Below are 22,357 nucleotides of genomic sequence, written 5' to 3'. Positions count from 1 at the left end.
TTTGATATGCTTAATGCTTGTCACTTTGGGCCCGGGTGCCATGATTTCAGATCTGAACCGTTTATGAATTCATCATTATATCCATGTTTTAGATCCGATCTTGCAAGTTATAGTCACCTACTACGGTTATGATCCGGCAACCCCGGAGTGACAACAACCGGGCCCACTCCCGGTGATGACCGTAGTTTGAGGAGTTCATGTATTCACTATGTGTTAATGCTTTGTTTCGATTCTTTATTAGAAGGAGGCCTTAATATTCCTTAGTTTCTAATATGGACCCCGCTGCCACGGGAGGGTAGGACAAAAGATGTCATGCAAGTTCTTTTAATAAAGCATGTATGACTATTTACGGAATACATGCCTACATTATATTAATGAACTGGAGCTAGAGTCGTATCGCCCAAGGTTATAAATGTCTCATGATGAATATCATCCAACAAGTCATCGATCCAATGCCTACGAATTTATCCTTATTGATCTTGCTGCATTACTATTGCTATCATCACTGTTACACTGCTACAAATTACTGCTATCACTGTTACTGCTACCGTTACTGTTGTCACTACTATCAAAACTATCAAACTACTTTGCTACTGATCACTTTGCTGCAGATAATTAATCTCCAGGTGTGGTTGAATTGACAACTCAGCTGCTAATACCTCCAAATATTCTTTGGCTCCCCTTGTGTCGAATCTATAAATTTGGGTTGAATACTCTACCCTTGAAAACTGTTGCGATCCCCTATACTTGTGGGTTATCAACGTCGTAGCCGGTGCCAGAGGGGATACGACCCCAGCGACGGATATGGACCACGACAGCTTCCGTCGGGTGCTCCAGAGCGGCCAGTAGCCGGCCACCAACCACCCATGCTGCATCGAGGTGATCATCGCGGCCTCTTTGCCACCACGACCGCAAGATGGCGGATTCAGACATATTGATGTATTGCTTTATAAGGTCTTTGTGAATAATTAATAAAGTGGTTGTATGCATCTCCAAGATGAAGAGGCCAGTTTCATCCTCTCTTTTTTAAATGCTATCCTCATGATATGTTGATGGTTACTATCAGGTTTATCTGAAACAAATGTTTATTCTGCTATGCACCATCTAAAGTGTTTGTTGTATGCTTTGTTGCTGCAATCGGTGAAACTCAGTTGGTTGTGGGTTTGTGGCGGGCTCATGTGGGCAGGCCGGGAGTTGTTGGCACCCGCTTAGGTGTTTGGCATGCAGCCGCATCACGCCTGGCTTGCATCCTGACTTCTAGGAAATGTTTAGTCAATGGTACGTCTCCAACATATCTATAATTTATGAAGTATTCATGTTGTTATATTATCATTCTTGGATGTTTTACAATCATTTTATAGCAACTTTATATCATTTTTTAGGACTAACCTATTGAAATAGTGCCAAGTGCCAATTGTTGTTTTTTGCATGTTTTTTACATCGCGGAAAATCAATATCAAATGGGGTCCAAACACCGTGGAAGTTTTTGGAGAATTTTTATGGACCAGAACACCCAGGATGGGCCAAAACAGCACCTGGGGGTGCCCCGAGGGGGCACAACCCACCAGGGCGTGCCTGGGGGCCCAGGCGCGCCCAGGTGGGTTGTGCCGACCTCGGTGGCCTCCCGCACCCCCTCTTTACTCTATAAATTCACAAATATTCCGAAAACCCTCGGGGTTAACCTAGATCAGAAGTTCCGCCGCTGCAAGGCTCTATAGCCACCGAAAACCAATCTAGACCCTTTCCGGCACCCTGCCATTGGGGGGAATCATCTCCGGTGGCTATCTTCGTCATCCCAGCGGCCACCATGATGAGGAGGGAGTAGTCCACCCTCGGGGCTGAGGGTTTGTATCAGTAGCTATGTGTTTAATCTCTCTCTCTCTCTCTCTCTCTCTCTCTCTCTCTCTCTCGTGTTCTTGAGATGTCACGATCTTGATGTATCGCAGGCTTTATTAATATAGTCCGATCATGTGGTGTTTTCCCCTCTCTATCTTGTTGTGGTGAATTGAGTTTTTCCCTTTGAGATTTCATTGTTATCGGATTGAATACTTTTATGGATTTGAGAACACTTGATATATGTCTTGCAATTAAATACTCGTGGTGACAATGGGGTATCGTATTGATTCACTTTATATATGTTTTGGCACTCAACTCGCGGATTCCCGAGGTGACATTAGGGTAAGCTATGCATAGGGGTTGATGCACATTCTTGTCTTTGTTTCTCCGGTAGAAATCTTGGGGCACTCTTTGAAGTTCTTTGTGTTGGACTGAATATTATGAATATGAATTTGCTTTGGTGTTATTTTAGTACGAACTCTTGGTTAGATCGATCGGAAAGAATAGCTTCGTGTTATTTTAGTACGATCTCTAGGATAGATTGATCGGAAAGAATAGCTTTGAGGTGTTTCGTACCCTACAAACAATTCCGTCTAATGTTCTCCGCTAGATAGGAACTATGGAGTGATTCTTTATCGCACTTTGAGGGGTGGTTATATGATCCAATTATATTAGCACTATTGAGAGATTGCACTAGCGAAAGTACGGATCCTAGGCCTCATTTTCAAGCATTGCAATACCGTTTTTGTGCACATTTACTATTTGTTATCTTGCTGTTTTTATTTATTCAGATTCTAAAAATATATTTCTACCTTCCATACTACACTTTTATCACCATCTCTTCGCCGAACTAGTGCACCTATACAATTTTCCATTGTATTATGTGTGTTGAGGATACAAGAGATTTCATGTATTTGATTGCAGGGTTGTTTGAGAGAGACCATCTTCATCCTACGCCTCCCAAGGATTGGTAAACCTTAGATGATCCACTTGATGGAAAATTGCTACTGTCCTACAAAACTCTGCGCTTGGAGGCCCAACACGTGTCTACAAGAATAAAATTGCATAGTAGACATCAGTATAGTATGGATTTGTCTGACAAGGCCCCACCTGACTTCTAGGAAATGTTCAGTCAATGGCATAGTAGTGTTCCATTGTTTTTGTCAAAGGGATTATAAACTTCGTGTGTACCTTACAATGTTCGTTCTCGTACGGTAGCTAGGTTCATGAATTATGAACGTGGGCAAATGTCAAGCTTATTCAAGACTGCACCCATACCTCCGTCTGACTAGTTTGCACAACAAAACCTCAAAACAAAAACGACCAGAAAAACTAAAATAGAAGTTCAGATAAAATACTAAAAACTATACATGAACCATGATTTAAGCCATGACCGAGTAAGGTTTAGATGAGAAGTCTGGGTATTCGGCTCACACTTTCTGCACTCCTTCATCAATGGATAGGAGTAGCGACAGATATTGCCAAGATGGCGAATTTAGACATATTTCTGTATTGCTTTATAAGGTCTTTGTGAATAATTAATAAAGTGGTTGCATGCATCTCCAAGATGAAGAGGCCAAGAGTCATCCTCCTTTTTTTGAAAAATGCTATCCTCATGTTATGTTGATGTTTACTATCAGGTTTATCTGAAACAAATGTATATTCTGCTATGCACCATCTAAAGTGTTGTTTGTCGTATGCTTTGTTGCTGCAATCGGTGAAACTCAGTTGGTTGTGGGTTTGTGGCGGGCTCATGTGGGCAGGCCGGGAGTTGCTGGCACCAGCTTAGGTGTTTGGTGTGCAGCCGCATCACACCTAGCCTGCATCCTGACTTCTAGGAAATGTTTAGTCAATGGAATAGTATGGATTTGTCTGACAAGGCCCCACCTGACTTCTAGGAAATGTTCAGTCAATGGCATAGTAGTGTTCCATTCTTTTTGTCAAAGGGATTGTAAACTTCGTGTGTACCTTACAATGTTAGAGTCAAGTCACGTTCTCGTACGGTAGCTAGGTTCATGAATTATGAACGTGGGGAAATGTCAAGCTTATTCAAGACTGCACCCATACCTCCGTCTGACTAATTTGCACCAACAAAACCTCAAAACAAAAACGACCAGAAAAACTAAAATAGAAGTTCAGATGAAATAATAAAAACTATACATGAACCATGATTTAAGCCACGACCGAGTAATCGCACCCCTTCATGTTTCTGTATTTATGTTTGCATTATGTAAAATTTCTAAATAAAGAACTAGCTTATCTGTTTTTTGCATCCCTAAAGCATACACAATGAATTCTCAAAAACTCAGCATAAAGAAATTTCACCTTTTTTCAGAGTCGCATAAACAATTCTTGAACCAATCACCATAGTGTGGCGTGCCGCCGCGCACTACCTGCTAGTGATGTACAATGGGTTATCTCTTATTATTATCTACAATATACAAGATATATACCTAAAAATATGATGAGAGATATTGTTACTAAGAGATCATTTCTTAACATGTATTCTGCCTAGTCCTTTTCATGGCTCCATGCTTCAAATCAAGTGCAAATGTCCATGCTACACTTCGTGTCAACTAAACTTCTAGTTCAATTTGGTCGATTGGATCGAAAGGAAGCAGAATCAAATGGCAGTTAACCTTTTGTGGGCCGATGTTTGAATGCATGAGGCCATGAAAATAGGATCATGGAACCACACAACATGCAAACGGAACTCATCAACTGACAAACATTGAAGTATTTCCAAATAATATAATATCACAGACAATATACCTAGAAATCATTTCTGGACTCCTTGTGAACATAAGAACATCAGTTAAGCTCACAACACCATCTCATATATACAACTCTAACTGCTAGGATGAAGGTGCATTATTTCTTCTTCGGGCCATGAGGTAAAGATCTAGCCATCATTGGATGAACCGACGATGGTGAGATCTGCCTTCACAACGCAGCTCGATCCCACAACATACCCTCCAGACGGGTCCTTGAGTTCCTTGAGTCCAAAGAAGTCAGACGATCCCATTCCCTGTACACATACTAATTTATGTCCTTGTCCACATACCCAGAGACCTGCGATTCACCACAAAAGTAAAGATCAATTGTAATCATCATGAGGTTACATATACTAGCTGCTTGAATCGCACATATCAGCTGCACTGATACTTGCTAAGGAGAGCTGAACCTGAAGTTGCAGTCCGGTGTTTCACATTCTTTTGGTCCAGGATGGATAGTGTCAATTCAACCACCTTGGCAGACTCCAAAGGGAGCTCAACCGAGTCATCCAGGGATAAGTACAAGCTGAGGCAATCATTACTGTGCTTGTCACCACGTGGATACATACGGATGTACCTGTTGACAAGAATGGGAAGTGACTCTTCAAATATACTAATTGGGTACCCGGGAAAGTGGTTGGTTACTGAAAGCAGAAACTTTGACCACAACTTGGTGGCATTACAATTGTACACACAAAAAAAACAAAGCAAAGCATGACTACAGTACAATAACAATTCGAGAAAATAATTGATATGGTATGTGACACTACTATGATAATGAAATTTCTGGATTTTTTTTCCTCCTAAACAACATACAGCCATGAAATTTTATACGCCAACATAGATTTTAGTACTAAATTGTTTCTAATTCGTTCCTGAATTTTCTGTACGCCATGCAAAAATCCTTCTGTATTGAAAGATTGAAACTGGGATGTGCTACCATGTCTGTAAATATCTTGGTTGCACGCTTAGAGATCAAGCTAAAATATCCGGTTGGAATATCTGAAGAACTGATAAGCTAAAGGATACATATAAGCTAAAATGTTGGATAACACATGCATGCTATTTATATAAATCATCTGTGATGTAACTACCCAGATGTATACCATTTAAGTCCGCCAACTTCAAATGTAGGAGAGCGGACGGAGTGCTTCAGGTCCAATTCAAGGAAATTATCCATGGTCCAAGTGTATGTCCCTTTAATGAACCCTTTCTTCTGGATAAAGAGATTCTGAACTGTGGTAGCCTTCTTCTGAACCACAACATCCTTCTTTTCAGGAGAAGAGACATCGATTTTTAATATCTCCACACCAAAGACACAGCTATCATCAACTAGAAAAGCAGATGATTTCAGTAGCTCCTGAAGAGGAATCAAGCAATGCGGCTTCGAGTAGGTATTCTTGACATCAAAGTTGTAGCTAGCTGTATTTAGGTAAAGGTTAGAACTTATAGAAGATTAGAAAACGAAGAAGTTGTAGCTAGCAGTGTTTAGGTAAAAGTTAGAAAATTAGAGAAACAAGAACTTGTATGTAAGATGAAAATATCCCAAATAACATATAATCAACTTTTCCGCGAAATAAAACATTTAATCAGCTTTCCCCCTGGTTAGCATTTAAGGAGAGGTCATCAAAGTAAAAGAGAACATGCATGTGTACTTTGGAACGTTGTTCCAATCAGAAGAATAATCTCAAGTGTGTGACGCACAGTACAGAAGGTCGACGGACAAACTTAACAGCAAAGAAAATATGAAGCGACTTGCTAATGGAAAAAGCAATTGATTATGTTACAGAACTTGTAGGTATTGATTTGTAATGATGGAATCTATAGCTCAAACTTGTGATGCACACAAGACTGTGTATGGACTCCCAGCTAATAGGATGGATGCACTCTTTTTTGCGGGGAAATTGGATGGATGTACTTGAAGAAACACATTCACGAGTCTATATACCTTTGCATCCACAATACTCTCCTTTTGAATGGTTGAATATTGACAACTCGAATACTGCATGCACTGTGTGAACTTGCTCCAACCATGCGTGGTATATCTCGAGAGAAAGAGCCACATATGGATTTCCCATAACACCTTGTTTGTGCTTTGGAGTCACTCGCAGGAACCTGGGATGGGAATTGAAGGAAACCAAGTAAGTCTATACAAGTCATAACTGAATCAAGCTTAATATCTTCACTTGATAAATCCTATATATATCCAGCTTCATCGTCTGGCTGTTTATATGGGGTTGTGAGATTGTGGTTGCTATTTCAACCTGACTGAAACATGATTTCTGAATAATCAACACCCCGAAATATTAGGTATTTAGTTAACAGACAGTTACTTTCTCCACTAGGAAAACCCAGATGATATTTATACATCTAATACGTTAATTCTGTGTTGCTATTGCGAGTATGATGCATACGTACCACCTGTACCCAGAGCATTCAAAAGCAGAGGAGACTGCCGATGCAGCGTTCGTCTCAAGTAGCGCTGAGAAGTCATGAACCTTCCATCTTAAATGTGGAACATGGGTCTCTCCTAAACTTGCAGGAGCTGAAATTTTCACCAAAGGAGGCAACAACTCAAAATTATATTTCCTTGGGAAAATGTAAGGGTACAGAATAATTGTCTATGTTAAGATTATATGAATGAGAATCTTGCATACAGTGTTTTGTTAGAAGTGGCCACTAATATATTGCAGTAGTTACCACTTCACCAGTCACTAGTCAGGGTACACAAACGACAGAACATGCGTTTTTTCCCTTGTTTTTTTTTAATACAGGAGGCCACTTTTGCATGTATAGATAGTACTATCTACTATTGGCTCTAATGAATAAGCATTGCGACCAACAATGTGATGCATTCACAGGGATTCAGTTCATCAACGTGATGGTGACGAGGGCAAGAGCTTCCTCAATTTAAAGCTATTTGAAGTACATATAGTCTGAAGTTTGAATTGTGCAGAGAAAGATACCTGTGCTCCCGGCGTTGCCCATATTGGTCTGCCCCTTCCTCTTGTCTCCTACTGTATTGGTCTGCAAGTGAAATTAATCATGGCGCCTTAGCAAAAAGGGCATAATGGACAAGATATCTAATTAATCTAGATCAACACAGTTACTGCCAGGCAGGTATACAAAAACCATGCGTATGTGTTTGGACTACCGTATGTATTGCCACAATGCGGAGGTACAAAACAATTTTGACGGTTCGCGAGAATGTTAAACCCTAATCAGATCGGAGAGATCAAAAGGTCTAAGGGGGGAACACGCCACAGGTTGGGAGACTAGAAAGAAGGGGCCCGAATCTTGTTTCTCAAACGATGACGAAGAAATACTGAAAGCCGTCGAAACCTAGAAGGCGAAAGCAAAAGTCAGAGAGAGAACAAATACCTGGATTTGGCGCAGGTTGCACAATGGCTGACTTCCTGGGACGGCGTTTGTTGGAGCTGCGAGAGGGGTTATGCTTTTATGGACTAGTATACCGCTAACAGACAACTACAGCAAACTCCAATACGACTACACTACGTACAGAGGGAGGACTTTGACTAACTAATCAACCTAAGCCTAATTAGTAATTACTCTAGGACGCGCGGGCCGAGTTTGAGGAACTGAACCATGACTCTCTCTCTCTCTTCTTCTTCTTCTTCTTCTTCTTCTTCTTCTTCTTATGAAACCATGACTTGTTCCTTGAAGTTATGGCATTGGTGGACAGTGACATGAGAAAGGCTCAATTGGGCAAGAAGAAGGAGCTGATTGCTGAGATTGTGCTAGTTGGTGGAAGCACCATGCATGATCCCCAAGATTCGGAGCACACACGCACATCTGCCATGCACAGTCTTATTTTTGCAGATCGTCTTTTCTTGTGTTTTTTTCGTTTCTTCTCCAGTTTTTTCACATATTTTTCCCTGGTGTTTTTTTATCATTTTTTGCTTTATATTTTTAAAAGTTTTCATTGTTTTAAAAGTGTTGTAGCACTGTAAAAATATTGTCAAATATGTATAGAAAAATGATTCTGATTTATACAAAAATGTGTAACATGCATGTAGAAAAAAATAGATGTCAAAAACATCTATTTCAAAAAAAGTTAATCATGTATCTAATGCTATATGTGTATAATTAAGTGTTCCTAATGTGTACAAAATGTACAACGTGTATGAAAAAAGTAGACATCACAACATATATTTGAAAAAAATGTTAATCATGTATTTGAAAAGTGTTAAATGTGTATCAAAAATCATTTCATATGTATATTAAAAGTATACAACGGGACGGAGTGGAAGAAGGGCGGAGATTCTCGACGAATATGGGAGCCTAGAAAACGAATATGGAAACCCAGAGAACGAATATAGGACTTTAAAGAAAGACTTAGAAGAGGAATATCGGAAATAAGCAGACATCAAAACATGTATATTTAAAAAAATATTAATGGTGTATTTGAAAAATATTAAACATGTATACAAATAATATTTCAGATGCATACAAAAAATGTACAATATGTATGAAAAATAGACATCAAAACATGTATTTGGAAAAAAAAGTTAACCATGTATTTGTAAAAATGTTAAACTTGTATAAATAATATTGGTGATGTATACTAAAAATGTACATTGTGTGTGAAAAAAAGTAGATGTGTGTTAGAAAATGAAAAAGGAAAAAGAAAAACAGAGAAAATAAAATAAACCGAAAAGAAATATAAAAACTGAAAGAAAGCCAAAGAAAAAAAGAAATGAAAAGGAAACCAGAGAAAACCCACGTAAACCGCTGCAAACAGCGAAAACAGATAAGCAAAACCGTAGGGAAAATACTCTCGCGTTGTAGCTACAGTAATGAGCTGGCCTGATTCAAAGGCTCCCAGCTTCCCACATCCGCTTTCTTCATTCCGCCCAGCCGCTTCCACTCCCATGGGCTAAAAAAAGCCCGCTTTCCCACAGACACCGTCACCATTGTTGCTTCCTTCGTTCTGCCCGGCCGCTTCCACACCCACGCGCTAAAAAAAGCCCGCTCTCTCACAGACGCCGCCGCCGCCACGAAAAATAAAAGGGACGTCCGCTTCATTTTTCTTGTGGGAAGTGTTTGCTTCTGCTCTTTCTTTTACCTAAAAGAAAAAGGCGCTTCTGCTCCGCCGCTGCCACTTCGTGTCGACAGACAGGCGTCCATTTTTCCTGTTTTATTGGGGGAGCGTTTGCTTTGGGAAAAAAAGTAGGATGTCCATCCATCGCCGCCCAACAAGCGAAGGCCATCCGCCATTGCTCATTAGCGCCTTCGCACGTCTGGCCCCCTCGTCTCATGGGCTAGCACGCTCGCATCCCCTCTCCCCTATTGCTTCTATGTCCTTCCTCTTCCCGCCACCTGAGCTAACCGCCGCCTCCATCCTACAAAAACCGACCTCCTCTCGCGGCTCCCCGCCAAGTCCATCCACCGAGTGCGCCTCCAAGCCACCTCATCTCCCACCGTAACCACCGCAAAAGCTAGCTGATTATGTATAGTTAGATTGCTTTTTTGATGCAAGTAATTGTCTATCTATTTATCACTGATCCTATCAAAATGTGTGTGCTTGCAGGCTGAACTAGAATTCGGGCCGCCGATGTCAGAGGTGGTGGAGGCGTTAATCCGGCTTGTGCACAAGGCCAACATGACCAAGTGGATGCTTGACAGAGACAACTCCCTGCAAGGCGACGACCAAGACCAGGATTTCATATGATGCTATCGAGGGAACCCTTGCATTGCATTTGAGATTGTATTAATTTTTACATATTTCCTGTAGCACATAGTCTGAGAGAAAAGTGGAAGAACAAAATAGAGATAGTGTCTGGTTCCATCTGTACATATGACATAGGTTTTTGCTTGATATACCCAAGTAAAGGTGTTGTTTGTGGGTGTTGCTTGAAGAACACGTCGCTTGCCCCGAGCTTTGTCGTGCAGTTGTATTACACAAACACCCATAAGCTAACTACTTCCTCCGTCTCATAATATAAGAGCGTTTTTTACACTAGATAACTAAAGCACATGCCTGAGATGACGATATTTGTCAAGAAGAACAAGAAATCAGTTTAAAATTTATATCTACTATTAAAGGGAATAGATATTCTTAATTTGGTTTAGTCCTTTATATTTAGTTTACACACGTTAAGCGATCTGGGCCAGCTACTTGTATGTTGATGGGCCTTTTATGGGCTTTCATAGAGAGACCGCGAAAAATAATTGGGTCAAAATAAATCAACATTGTGGGAATTGAACACAAGACCTTCTGTCTATCTCTTAGATGTAACAACCAAAGACTTATGCACATTCCATATTTACTAATCCCAACTCACTCTAAATATACGAGTGGCAGTCATCATGTTTATTTATTTATTTTTGTGAGAAAATGAGTTGATATTAAAACGGCCAAATTACTGAAAGGCCCACACAGAAAAGGAAATTACAACCAAGCCCCTCTGCAACCCGACTACGCCGGCGCCGTGGACGAGCCGGTGACGCACCGTTCGCCGCTCGCTGACGCCTTGGATCGAAGCAGCCCCTGGGCAAAACGGAAAGTCTCTGATCAACGGTCCCTGAGGGTCTACACCCATGGCCTTCGTCGTCGTCGCACTGCTCAACATCGCCTTCCTTCTCCAGATCTTCAACCGCCGGAACCGCCATCCCTCGATCTCCGGCAGGGGGAACCGTGCACGGCCTCTCCACCGAGCAGCGAGCACGAAGAAAGGAGCTGGTCCACGGCGGAGCTCCACCGGAACTTTGCCGTCGAAGGGGAGACCAACACCTGCAAAAAGCTGATCCAGTCACACCGCCACCTCCACGACGCCACCGGCTGGCTCCCTAGGCTATGTACACACTGCAAATCGGGCCTCCCCCGTCCTCCCGTCGCCGGAGCGTCCGGCGGAGGGCGAGGGAGCCGCCGATTCGGCAACGGCGAGGTGGAGAGCCCGGGGTTCGCACAAATCGCCCTTCGTTCCTGTAGATGGGGAAGGGTGAGGTCCAAGGCTCATGTTTAGGGAGAGATAATTAAGCGAATGAGCTAATAAAGAAAGGATTGTGGGCTTAAATATAATATTTAAATGAATGTGGCTAATTAAAGAAAGGATTATGGGTAAATCGGTGGAATCTCTACTCCTAATGGACGAATTGGTTGAATAGTCCTCCCCACTTTCAACCGGTTTATTTTCAACCGGTTTTTCTTCGTCCCACCTCCCACCAGCCCCTCCCATCGGTTTTTCTCTTTTCTCGTCTGACCGGCAATACCCAACGTATTTATGGTAATCAATTATAATTAATCCACGTATAGTAATAAATCAACCCAGGTATGGTAAGGTCATAACTCAGGAAATTTTGAATATGGTAATTATATGGTAATAAATTTAAATTACCCCAAAGGCTATCAATCCAGGTATGGTAAGGCCATAACTCGGGAAATATTGAATATGGTAATAAATTTAAATTACCACCAGGTATGGTAAGGCTATCCACGTATGGTAATAAATCATAATTAATCCACGTATAGTAATAAATCAATCCAGGTATGGTAAGGTCATAACTCAGGAAATTTTGAATATGGTAATTATATGGTAATAAATTTAAATTACCCCAAAGGCTATCAATCCAGGTATGGTAAGGCCATAACTCGGGAAATATCGAATATGGTAATAAATTTAAATTACCACCAGGTATGGTAAGGCTATCGATCCAGGTATGGCACGCCCTCACCTGATCACCTATCACAATCTCCAGCCCCACGCACGCACCAAAGAACCCACCCGGCACCAAACGCAGCTCCTCTCGATCCCCTCGAGTAAACGCCGCTGCCGTCGTGCGATCTTCCTGACACAGACGCCGTCGCCGCCTCCTTCCCACCTACGGCGTCCCCCACGTCCATGGTGACGGCGCTCGCGTCCTACACTGACCCTCCGCCTCATATAGGTTGGTCGTTGATGGAGTGGGATGTGCCGCTGCGGTTTGGGGAGGCGCAATCACGATCTGGTTGGGATCTCAGTGTGGACTCGTTCTCTGCGATGAAGGATGGCGCTGCCTCCCTGGCAAATGGGATCGGAGGAAGGGGCTCTACGTCGTGAATGTCGGCGAGGCAGCGGCCGAAGGCGAGCCCGACGGTGAGCACGGGTGTTCGTCCCATGAAATAGGCGGCCACGGAGGGCGGATCTGAGGCCACCCCAATCGCCGGTGGCCCTTCCTCCCATCGCTCATCGCCTCCATTCTCTCTCTCCTCTAAATCTTTGTCGCCCCTGCCTGATTCTGGCCGACGCCATCCGGCTCTCGCATCGACCACCACCAGCACGGCTGCGGACGAGGCGCAACCGCAGACGCCGCCGCCGCCATCCTCATCCACCTCCTCCACCATCCTTCCCAGCCGTCGTCGGGGGCACCCGCCATCTGCGCTCTAGCCCACCCGCTCCCTCCTATCCCCTCCCCCTGCCTGCCAGCCCCGTGATCCATCGCACAGATGGCAGGTACTACAGCGACCTCCTCCCCAGCGGATCCGGCCTCCTCCGATGGAGATCCATCCTGGGCACCGCCTTATTCTCATGCGTGCACGTCTATATCAACGTCTCATTCCACCTCACCTGAGCCTTTACCTTCCCACCTCTGCTTCAGATCCACATCACTTTGCAAGGTATGTGCTTGATTGTTCCGAACTGGATCGATGGATTGTGCAAGGTACTTTGGGTGTCGTCATTGACGGCAATTGTCACGCCATGCTACCATCGGAGGGGTCCCTCATCGATGATTAGGGTCTTCCGAACTGCACGAGCTCCATTGAGAAGGATGTTTTTAATTCTGGTTTTGCCTACATGCTTTCTTTGCCTGTATCTACTTAGCTAATGTCTTCTTATAGATAGTAGCTGCTGAAGTGGTGATCAAAGTTGTTCACTATAAGGAAACAACCATGATAACAAAAGTGTATATTCCCTGACCTTTGACCTGAAGTACTTTTTCATTAGAAACTTGCAACAGCCAGGCATTGAAATTAGCAACAGCTTCGTACGTACTGAACTAATTTGCAGCAACACGTACTGAACTAAGTTAGGTTATGCTCATCGTTCCAACATGCTTAGTGATAACCACCTAGCAAGCTGATCAAACATGAAAAAATTGAAGTGCTACTGCTAATCGTACTATTCTGAATGTGAAAATCTATTTAATTGGCTCTTCTCTAATTGTACACTTGCATAAATCTCAGATCTTGCAAATTACAGTATAACCATAAAAGTCATGCTTTGACTCCTATAGGGCCTTTTGCACTTTAATATGACTAATAATTTGCCTTAATATCACAGATTGTATTACTACCTTTCTAAGTGAATGACATTCAAGAAGGTCATTAAATAAAACCAAGAAATCCTTCTGGTATTGGAGTGTAGGAAAGTTGAGACTATAAAACCAAAAGGTTATATTTACGTTTATTAGAGAAGGTTCTTTACTTTTTATAGGAAAACACAAAATGTTGCGATGTAGAGTCTAGGTGGTGGGCCTCCTTGATCCACTTGGTGGATGAGGGCGACTCCGGTCCTGGCACCCATAGTGCCAGTGATCCAAAAATCATAGGGCCTGGATATAGCTCTAGCAGACGTATGCGGCTTGCGCATCGAGCTTGGTCGTCTCGAGCATGGAGATAGGCGAGTTGTAGACCAAGAGCTGGTACAGAGATAGGCGAGTTGTAGACAAGAGCTGGTGGGCAGCAAGAAACGCATGCACACCAAAGAACAAATCTGAGTCACATGCCTACTTCTATTGGTTTCTACAAAGAGCGGCTAGCTTAGATCTTAGACCAGTCGGTCACTGTCGAGGTCGCCAAGGTGATCTTACAGCACCGCCGTGGGGATTTCTCATGATTTTATGTAGGCAAGCCGCAAGCGGTGGTGGTGATTGGCTGGGTGGTGTCGCTGCCTTGGGAAGAGACGAAGTGATGGTAAAAGTAAGCAGGATCCGATGATTCTTCCGTGGGGATAGCCAAAGTCAAGATGTCGACTACAGACTCGTCGCAGACTTGCAGTGAACCTGGATGCGGCGAGCCTGATTTGTGGATCGATGGCGGGTCTTGACTTTGTTAGGCTGGGATTGGATGGTTGCGGAGGGTGGTGTGCTTGGTTGGGTTCCCATGGAAGAATGTGGCCTCCTCGTGGATCTGGTCATGCCCATCCTAGAGAACATTGTGTCCCTAGCTCCCTCGAGGAGCAAGGACAGTGCAAGCGGCAGCAGGGGGTAGGGGTAGATGTGGGGAGGGATGTCGGCGGCTGCTCGAGGTCATCATGATGAAACCCTTGACGTCCCATCTTTATCAATGGAAGTGGAAGAGCACGAAGTCGAGATTGGATAGGAGTTTGAGTTCTTTTTGGCACCGATCGGTTCCCCACTTTAGAGATGTATTTTTTTTGCGTGCGAGCAAACAGTGGGTTGATTCTAAAAGGGATAGGCACTTTTCAACAGAAGTGCATGACGGACCAAAAATATGACCTCATTTTATTCGTTTGATAGATATCGTATTATTCGTTGTTGTTCGTTCGGTGAAATTTCCTAATATTTGATTGTTGTGTTTCTAATTAAAGCACCCCATAATCACCCAATATGAAGGGATGATAAATGAAAGATACTGATTATAAATTTTGAAGAGCCTGTGGCAACGCACGGGCGTTATACTAGTAACTATTAGAAAGATTATGGTATTAATAAATTCTACATCAAGGATTTGAGGTAAAAAGGTAGGATAATTAAAAGAAAGGATCTATAAGCCTTAATGTGTTGGGGCTACTAAATTAGAAAAGAAAGATTTGATTCCCGACTAAAACGGGTAAGGACTTCATGATAATTAATGAAAGGATCATACTTAAATGCTATTAAAAAGGGATTGTATTTAAATGAAATCAGTGGGACATTACGCCCCGCAAAGAAAATATGAACACGACTAAATTGCGATGTATTTTTTTATGTTTATTTTGTAGAAGGACGATATTGCCTTGCAACATGTTCTTCATAATGAATTCAATGCTGTGGGACATTATGCTTGTGCAAAACATCAATTTTCCCTGTTGCAACGCACGGGCATATGTGCTAGTTAATAAATCAAGAAAAGAAAGCAAGCAACATCATCATCGATCGGTGCGCGTAATCCAAAACCAAAAGCAAAAGATTCTTCTCTAGAAAAAACCGGAAGTTCAAAACAACCTCCACGCAACAAGAACTTGATCAAAAAGTCATCCAAAAGCATATTTTTTAATATCAATACAGACACAATCACTCATATACTCACCCCTATAAACACACACACGCACACCCCACCTATATGAGCACCTCCAAGAGATTAAGTCAACATGTCATCTTAAAATTTACGTAGTCACCGTATGTGCTACATCCAAAAGTAAATGAAGCCCACAATATGGACCGGGCTAGCAATAGAACAGAGGACGACAAAAATACGGAACAGACTCAATATTATAGGTGTATTGATGAATGAAGGATATAAAACGAGAACAGGGCAGTGTCCAAATGGTCCGGGTCGCAGTAGTTCGACCCCTGCGTGGAGCGAATTCCTGTATTTCTCTCGCTAAGGAGTGATCTCGAAAAGGAGTTAAGGAGGCTCCTAAAATTCCTTCGAGTGGCATTTTTTGTCCGTCGCGACGTCCCTTTGTTGTTTTTTTTGGAAAAAAATCCCCGCAATCACCTCCTCGCGTCTCGACGTCCTCCTCCTCGCTCCCGATTCCTTCTCTCCTCGCCGCAGCCCCCGTCCCTGTCCCCTTCTCAAAAGCTCCGCCATCCACGTCCCGTACTCCCTTGGAAAAGCTGGATTTTTTCGACGGGAGGAGCAATTCCGGCTTCATCCGGGCGTGGCGATGCCGGATCCTGCGACGACGCCGATGCAAGCCACCAAGGGCATCGCATGCCCTCTGCCGGCCGCGCTTCCGCGAAACCCTAGCGTCCCGGCGACCATCTCCGAGGCAGTTTCTTTCAGTAGCAGCCAACCCGAGGAGAAGGCCGGCCCGGACAAATTCTCGGAGCAGTACGCCCGCCGCTCCAGCAACTTTCCTCACCGCCATCGTCATCAAGGTCACCCCCATCCTTTAAGAATTGTGATTTTTATTTCTCATAGGAATTTTGACTTTAACTAGCAAATATGTCTGTGCGTTGCAACGGGAGACAAAAAATTATGGCTAACCAAATAAGTATGACTCAATATCCTGATATATGAGCGTACTCTATTTTCACATAGTGGTTCACCATGTTGCTATTTTTTTCTCACCTTAGCCGATGATGGCCGCGATGTTCACGTGATCACAATGCACTCGACGTGATAAATTCCAAGGCTATGAGTTTGCCAGTGCATGCCACACTTGTCACTATGTTGCGCAAGGAAACGTTTAAAACTTTAAAAACAAATCTCATTGACCACGAGCTACTCCCAACGCCAAGACATATAAAGACTTTCGAAAGACTAACCAAATCCTAAACATAAAATACTTTTGAATCAGTGAACAGTTTTTCGTAACGACAAATATTTTTTTTAATTTTTGATTTTCTCAAAAAATTCATGAACATTAGTTTTGTTTACATTTTTTTTGAATATATGAACCGGTTTCGTATTGATTAACATTTTTTGACTCGACAAACATTTTTTGAATCGATGAACTTTCTTTTAAATTGGGGAACAAAATTAAAAAAACAACTATTTATTATTATTATTGTGAACATTTTCTAAAATTTCAAGGACATTTTTTTCCAGATTCCCGAATATGTTTTGAATACATGTTCATTTTTTCAAAATCATGAACATGATTTTATTTCCCGACCATTTTTTACAAATTGTGTTTTTTTTATAATTTTGCGAACAGTTTTGCAAAACCACCAACATTTTTTGAATGTGCAAACTTTTAATGATTTTCTAAACATGTTTGAATTCACATATATTTTCTGTTTTTTTATCAGACTTATTTCCAGAATTAATTTTTTTAACTCGCAATTTTTAGAATATTAAAATCCAGAATTAATTTAAAGATGAAAGAAGAAAGAAAACAGAATGAGAAAAGAAAAGACAAAAATGAAAAATGAAAAAACTCAGGGGAGTGAAGCCCCACACATGGGCCGGCCCATAAACGCATACATGAGTAGGACATGTGTGAGAAAAGAAAGATAAAAATTGCGAAAGTTGAGGATCGAACCCTGGTCTCGCCGATAAAAGAGCGATCAGCCAACCACTCCGCTGCTCCTCATTTTGTGACCCCTACTCGTCGCGCCCACATAAAATAACGAATGAGGTGACGTTTTTGTTCCCAAAAAACGAATCGTTTTTTCACTTACGGGTGGCATTGGTGGGTAATTTTAACCAACTTGAAGGGTAATTTTAATGACGGACGACCAGAAGCGATAGCCGCTTTATTAATACTAGCAAAAGGGCCCGTGCGTTGCAACGGGAGAAAAAAATTCATAATTTCAAATGGTCATGATCACATTTCGTTGCATCACCGAGATACAATATCTCTCTCAATTTCTCGAAATCATGAACATTTTGAAATTATGAACAATTTGTTAAACTCATGCACATATTTGAAATCGCAAACAACATACTATTACAAATTTCTGAACATTTTCTACAATCAAGAACGTTTTTTCAATTTATGAATATTTTTTGCTATTTACAAACATTTTTTAGAAATTGTGAACATTTTTAAGCAATTTTCCTGAACTGGCAAACATTCTATAATCGATGAAAATATTTAGAAATTGGGTGGAATAGTTATTGAATTTGACGAACTTTTTTTGATTTAGCGAACTTTTTGGAAATGCCCGTGCCTTGCAACGGAAAAAAACTATCAAGTTATACATGTGTGGTAGATATAAAAAAGTATGAATCAAATTCACAAAGTATATACAAATCATGTCATGATGCGATAAGACACTTTTAAAATGTAATTTCAAAAACGAACAATATGATGCTCATCAAGACTTGATTTTTTAAGGCGTCACAACAAAATATTTTGTGGCTGAGCAAACTGCATTGACGGACCCTGCCTGAGCTATACTGATAAATAAAGTGTCTCGTCTGGACTTAGCGTAGCGGTGTTTACCATAACCACTATTGTGATATGAAAATAAGCATAACTGTGTATGGAAGCAAAATAGACATTTAGTCATTTTAATATAGCTTACAAAAACAAACCCTTAGAAAGTGATGTCAATTTTGTTGAGTTCAGCGTTGTACAAAACACGGAAACCCTTTTTTACCCAACGCGAAGGACTAAATAAAATCATAAAACGAGCTATATAGATCTCCTAATAAAACCTTTATGGAACCTACAATTAGTTTTGTTCATTATTTACGGATGTGTTTTAATTTTTGTGAACATTTTCTAAAAGCTGATGGACATGATTTTTAAATTCCTGAATATGCTTTGAATATTGGCTCATTTAAAAAAATCATGAACATTTTTTATTTCATGAAATCATTAGAAATCGTGATTTGTTTATAATTTGTGAGCAATTTTTTAAGTCATGAACATTTTTTGATTTTTAGAATATTTTTTAAATTCACAAACAGTTTACCATTTTCCTACTTTTTTTCAGAACTCGCAATTGTTTGATATTTTGGAAATCCGAAATTAATTTTGAGATAAAAAACCAAAACAGAAATAAAAAAGTAAAAAGAAATAAAAAATAGGGGGCGCCATCAATCCGAAATTTATTTTTAGGGAAAAAACAAAATAGAAATAAAAAAAAGATATAGAAAACAGGGGGCGCCACGACCCGCACATGGGCTGGCCCATTACTGCGCTTGGTAAAAAGAAAGAGAAAAAGCGTGAGAACCAATTTTTTAAGTCATGAACATTTTTTGATTTTTAGAATATTTTTTAAATTCACAAACAGTTTACCATTTTCCTACTTTTTTTCAGAACTCGCAATTGTTTGATATTTTGGAAATCCGAAATTAATTTTGAGATAAAAAACCAAAACAGAAATAAAAAAGTAAAAAGAAATAAAAAATAGGGGGCGCCATCAATCCGAAATTTATTTTTAGGGAAAAAACAAAATAGAAATAAAAAAAAGATATAGAAAACAGGGGGCGCCACGACCCGCACATGGACTGGCCCATTACTGCGCTTGGTAAAAAGAAAGAGAAAAAGCGTGAGAACCAAGGATCAAACCCTGGTCTCCTGTGTGGAGCATCGTTGCCTCAGCCATCGCGCTGCTCATGCATTGGTGCTATTATATCGTATCCACTTTCAATAACAGAACCCTGGAGCGATATTAGAAATTAAAAACGAATCGTTTTTGCCACTTACGGGTGGCATTGGTGGGTAATTATTGCCAACTTCAAGGGCATTTTTAATGACGGACGGGCAGAAGCACTATTTGCTTTATTAGTAGGTAAAGATAAAGATATATATATATATATATATATATATATATATATATATATATATATATATATATATATATATATATATATATATATATATATATATATATATATAGGTAAAGAGGTAAAGATTGGAAGAAGGATAGGAATGTCTCGTTACGAAGTTGGAACGTTCATCCTACTACCTTTAGCAGTCAAGTGGTGCCCTTGTATTTGTAGCCAGAAGTCACAATGTATTCTGCAAAATCCACAGTACGGCTGTTGGTATTTCTTGGATAATGAACCAAGAGTAGTGAAGTTCTGTGAAGCTGTAGTATTATTCAACCTCACCGTTCAGCTAGTAATTAATTTGCATAGAAAGGCTCAGCGGTTCTTCCGTATTAACCTTAACATTCAGCTAGTAATTTCAATTTGTATTGCCAACAGAAAGGTGGGTGGTTCTACTTCTTTGCTTTGCTATTCTAATATACTGTGATGTGTGAGCTGACAATTAACTCGATGAAACTGATGATATACCAAACAACCACATATACTAGATGGCTATCGTTTAACGACATGCGGTGGTTCAGAATCCACCGAGTGTCTGTTGCTGAACTTGGTCATTCTGTCTGAAGCGGCATGCAGCTGTTTATTGAGGTGAGTCCAAGACTCCAAGTCGAGTGAGGAAGCAGAGTAGAGAGAGAGATCAGATGAATAATTCAATTTAGTCCGATGGGATCCTTGGACCATGGCATCTTATGTTGTTATGACAATGCGATGTGTCTGTGTTGTTTTTTCAACAGTCACATGAAGTTTAGATGCCGTTGCACCTGATTTATCTGGTACATTCATGTTTTACAATCATCTCCAGTTTAGTTTCAGGTTTCAGATAACAAAGCAAACGATCTGACTTAGGTGAGTGTTTTGTTTTCACAGGGAAATCTTACTTACTGGCCGTTATCTGTCTGAGAAAAACTCCCTCACCACTACTACTTCTCACATAGCAAGGGGTATCTACCTAGCTTTTTCCACTGGAGCAAGTCTGCAAGTACCACTCGGTGCTCACCACCACTTCTCTCAGGGCAAGCTATACAGAGGACTAATTTTTATTTGCGTGCTTGTTGTCAGTACTAGGTCAAACCTGAGCGAACCCTGCAACCAATGGCGGGGGTTCTGAGATGCTTTGGCATCCTACGTGACCAGCATGCTCGCCGAGATGGCCAAAGAGGAGGTGGCCATGCTAATCGGTGTGTCCAATGGGATCAAATACCTGGGCATCAAGCTTGGGGACCTCAAAAATTTCCTTGCTGATGCTGATTGGATGAACATCATCGATGAGAATATGCGGGGGTAGGTGGGGCAACTGAAGCGTGCCATGTACCTTGCCACTGACATCATCGACCTATGTCAGCTCAAGGCCATGGAGCAAGGTCAAACCAAGGACAGGGGGTGCCTCAACCCTCTGCTCTTTTTCATGTGGAATCCCCTCCACGCTCGCGACATCGGTGATGGGGTCATGTACCTAGGGTAGGGTCATAGACCTGATCTAAGTACCCTGCCCAAGGACACCTTTAGAAGAGGTCACCTTCCAGTCGACCAACGAGGGATTCACTCGACTGACTTGAAGGACTCGACCACGAAGACTCACTCGACTACCAGGAGGTCAAAAGGCACTCTGCACTGCAACGGCCTGTAGTTAAGTAGACTTTATGATAGTTAAGACACTTTATATGGGACGTTACCAGTAACGCCCCGGACTAAATACACCTTAAATCCTTCATTACGTGGGCTGGCTGGGGTCCTGGCGCACTCTATATAAGCCACCCCCCCTCCACAGGTAGGAGGGTTCGGCACCCTGTAACTCATATACATACAATCCACTCGACCGCCTCCGGGCTCCGAGACGTAGGGCTTTTACTTCCTCCGAGAAGGGCCTGAACTCGTACATCCCTTGTGTTTACAACCTCTCCATAGCTAGGACCTTGCCTCTCTATACCTACCCCCACTCTACTGTCAGACTTAGAACCACGACAGTTGGCGCCCACCGTGGGGCAGGTGTTTTTAGCAATTTTGTGGAGAAGTTGCGATTCTTCCGAGTACTTTCATCATGGTGGCTGCTGGAGTTTTGGTCGAGGGTCGAGAGATCCGTCTCGGCGCTCTCACCTTCATCGCCGACGACTCCGCCTGGCTCCAGGAGGCTCCACTCGACGTTGATGCGCTCCCCGTCCGCGGTGCGACGCATTTTCGCGCATGTGTCCGCGGTGTTCTGCTGCGGCAACCGTCGACCCCGTACCGGTCGACATCCCCATCGACCACCCTCCCGGTCTCCCGCCAGCGCAAGCGCTCGGGCCGGTCAAGGATTCAGCGGTGGGTGAGGCACGCGGTGGCTCGCCAGACGGCCACCACCCAAGTTGCGGCA

The 22,357-nt window shown here is 42.0% G+C and overlaps 1 protein-coding gene and 1 long non-coding RNA gene across 2 annotated transcripts; one reads left to right on the top strand and one right to left on the bottom strand.

Moving 5' to 3' along the window:
- Positions 1–4,464: 4,464 nt before the first annotated feature.
- On the bottom strand, positions 4,465–8,084 carry LOC123059024 (uncharacterized). The gene is made up of 7 exons (XM_044481681.1): positions 7,992–8,084; positions 7,577–7,637; positions 7,029–7,155; positions 6,559–6,725; positions 5,717–6,032; positions 5,021–5,187; positions 4,465–4,908 (listed from the first exon to the last, which is right to left on the bottom strand). Exons 2-7 carry the CDS (start codon positions 7,596–7,598, stop codon positions 4,739–4,741), a joined length of 969 nt encoding a protein of 322 aa, XP_044337616.1. The 5' UTR covers positions 7,599–7,637; positions 7,992–8,084; the 3' UTR covers positions 4,465–4,738.
- Positions 8,085–20,058: 11,974 nt separating this feature from the next.
- Positions 20,059–21,438, top strand: LOC123059022 (uncharacterized). Its single transcript, XR_006427346.1, has 3 exons — positions 20,059–20,780; positions 20,875–20,948; positions 21,067–21,438. It is a non-coding gene; the product is annotated as an uncharacterized lncRNA (long non-coding RNA).
- Positions 21,439–22,357: the final 919 nt, after the last annotated feature.

Source organism: Triticum aestivum, chromosome 3A, assembly GCF_018294505.1.
Source record: "Triticum aestivum cultivar Chinese Spring chromosome 3A, IWGSC CS RefSeq v2.1, whole genome shotgun sequence".
Lineage (NCBI taxonomy): Eukaryota > Viridiplantae > Streptophyta > Magnoliopsida > Poales > Poaceae > Triticum > Triticum aestivum.
This window is presented reverse-complemented; position numbering and strand designations above follow the sequence as displayed.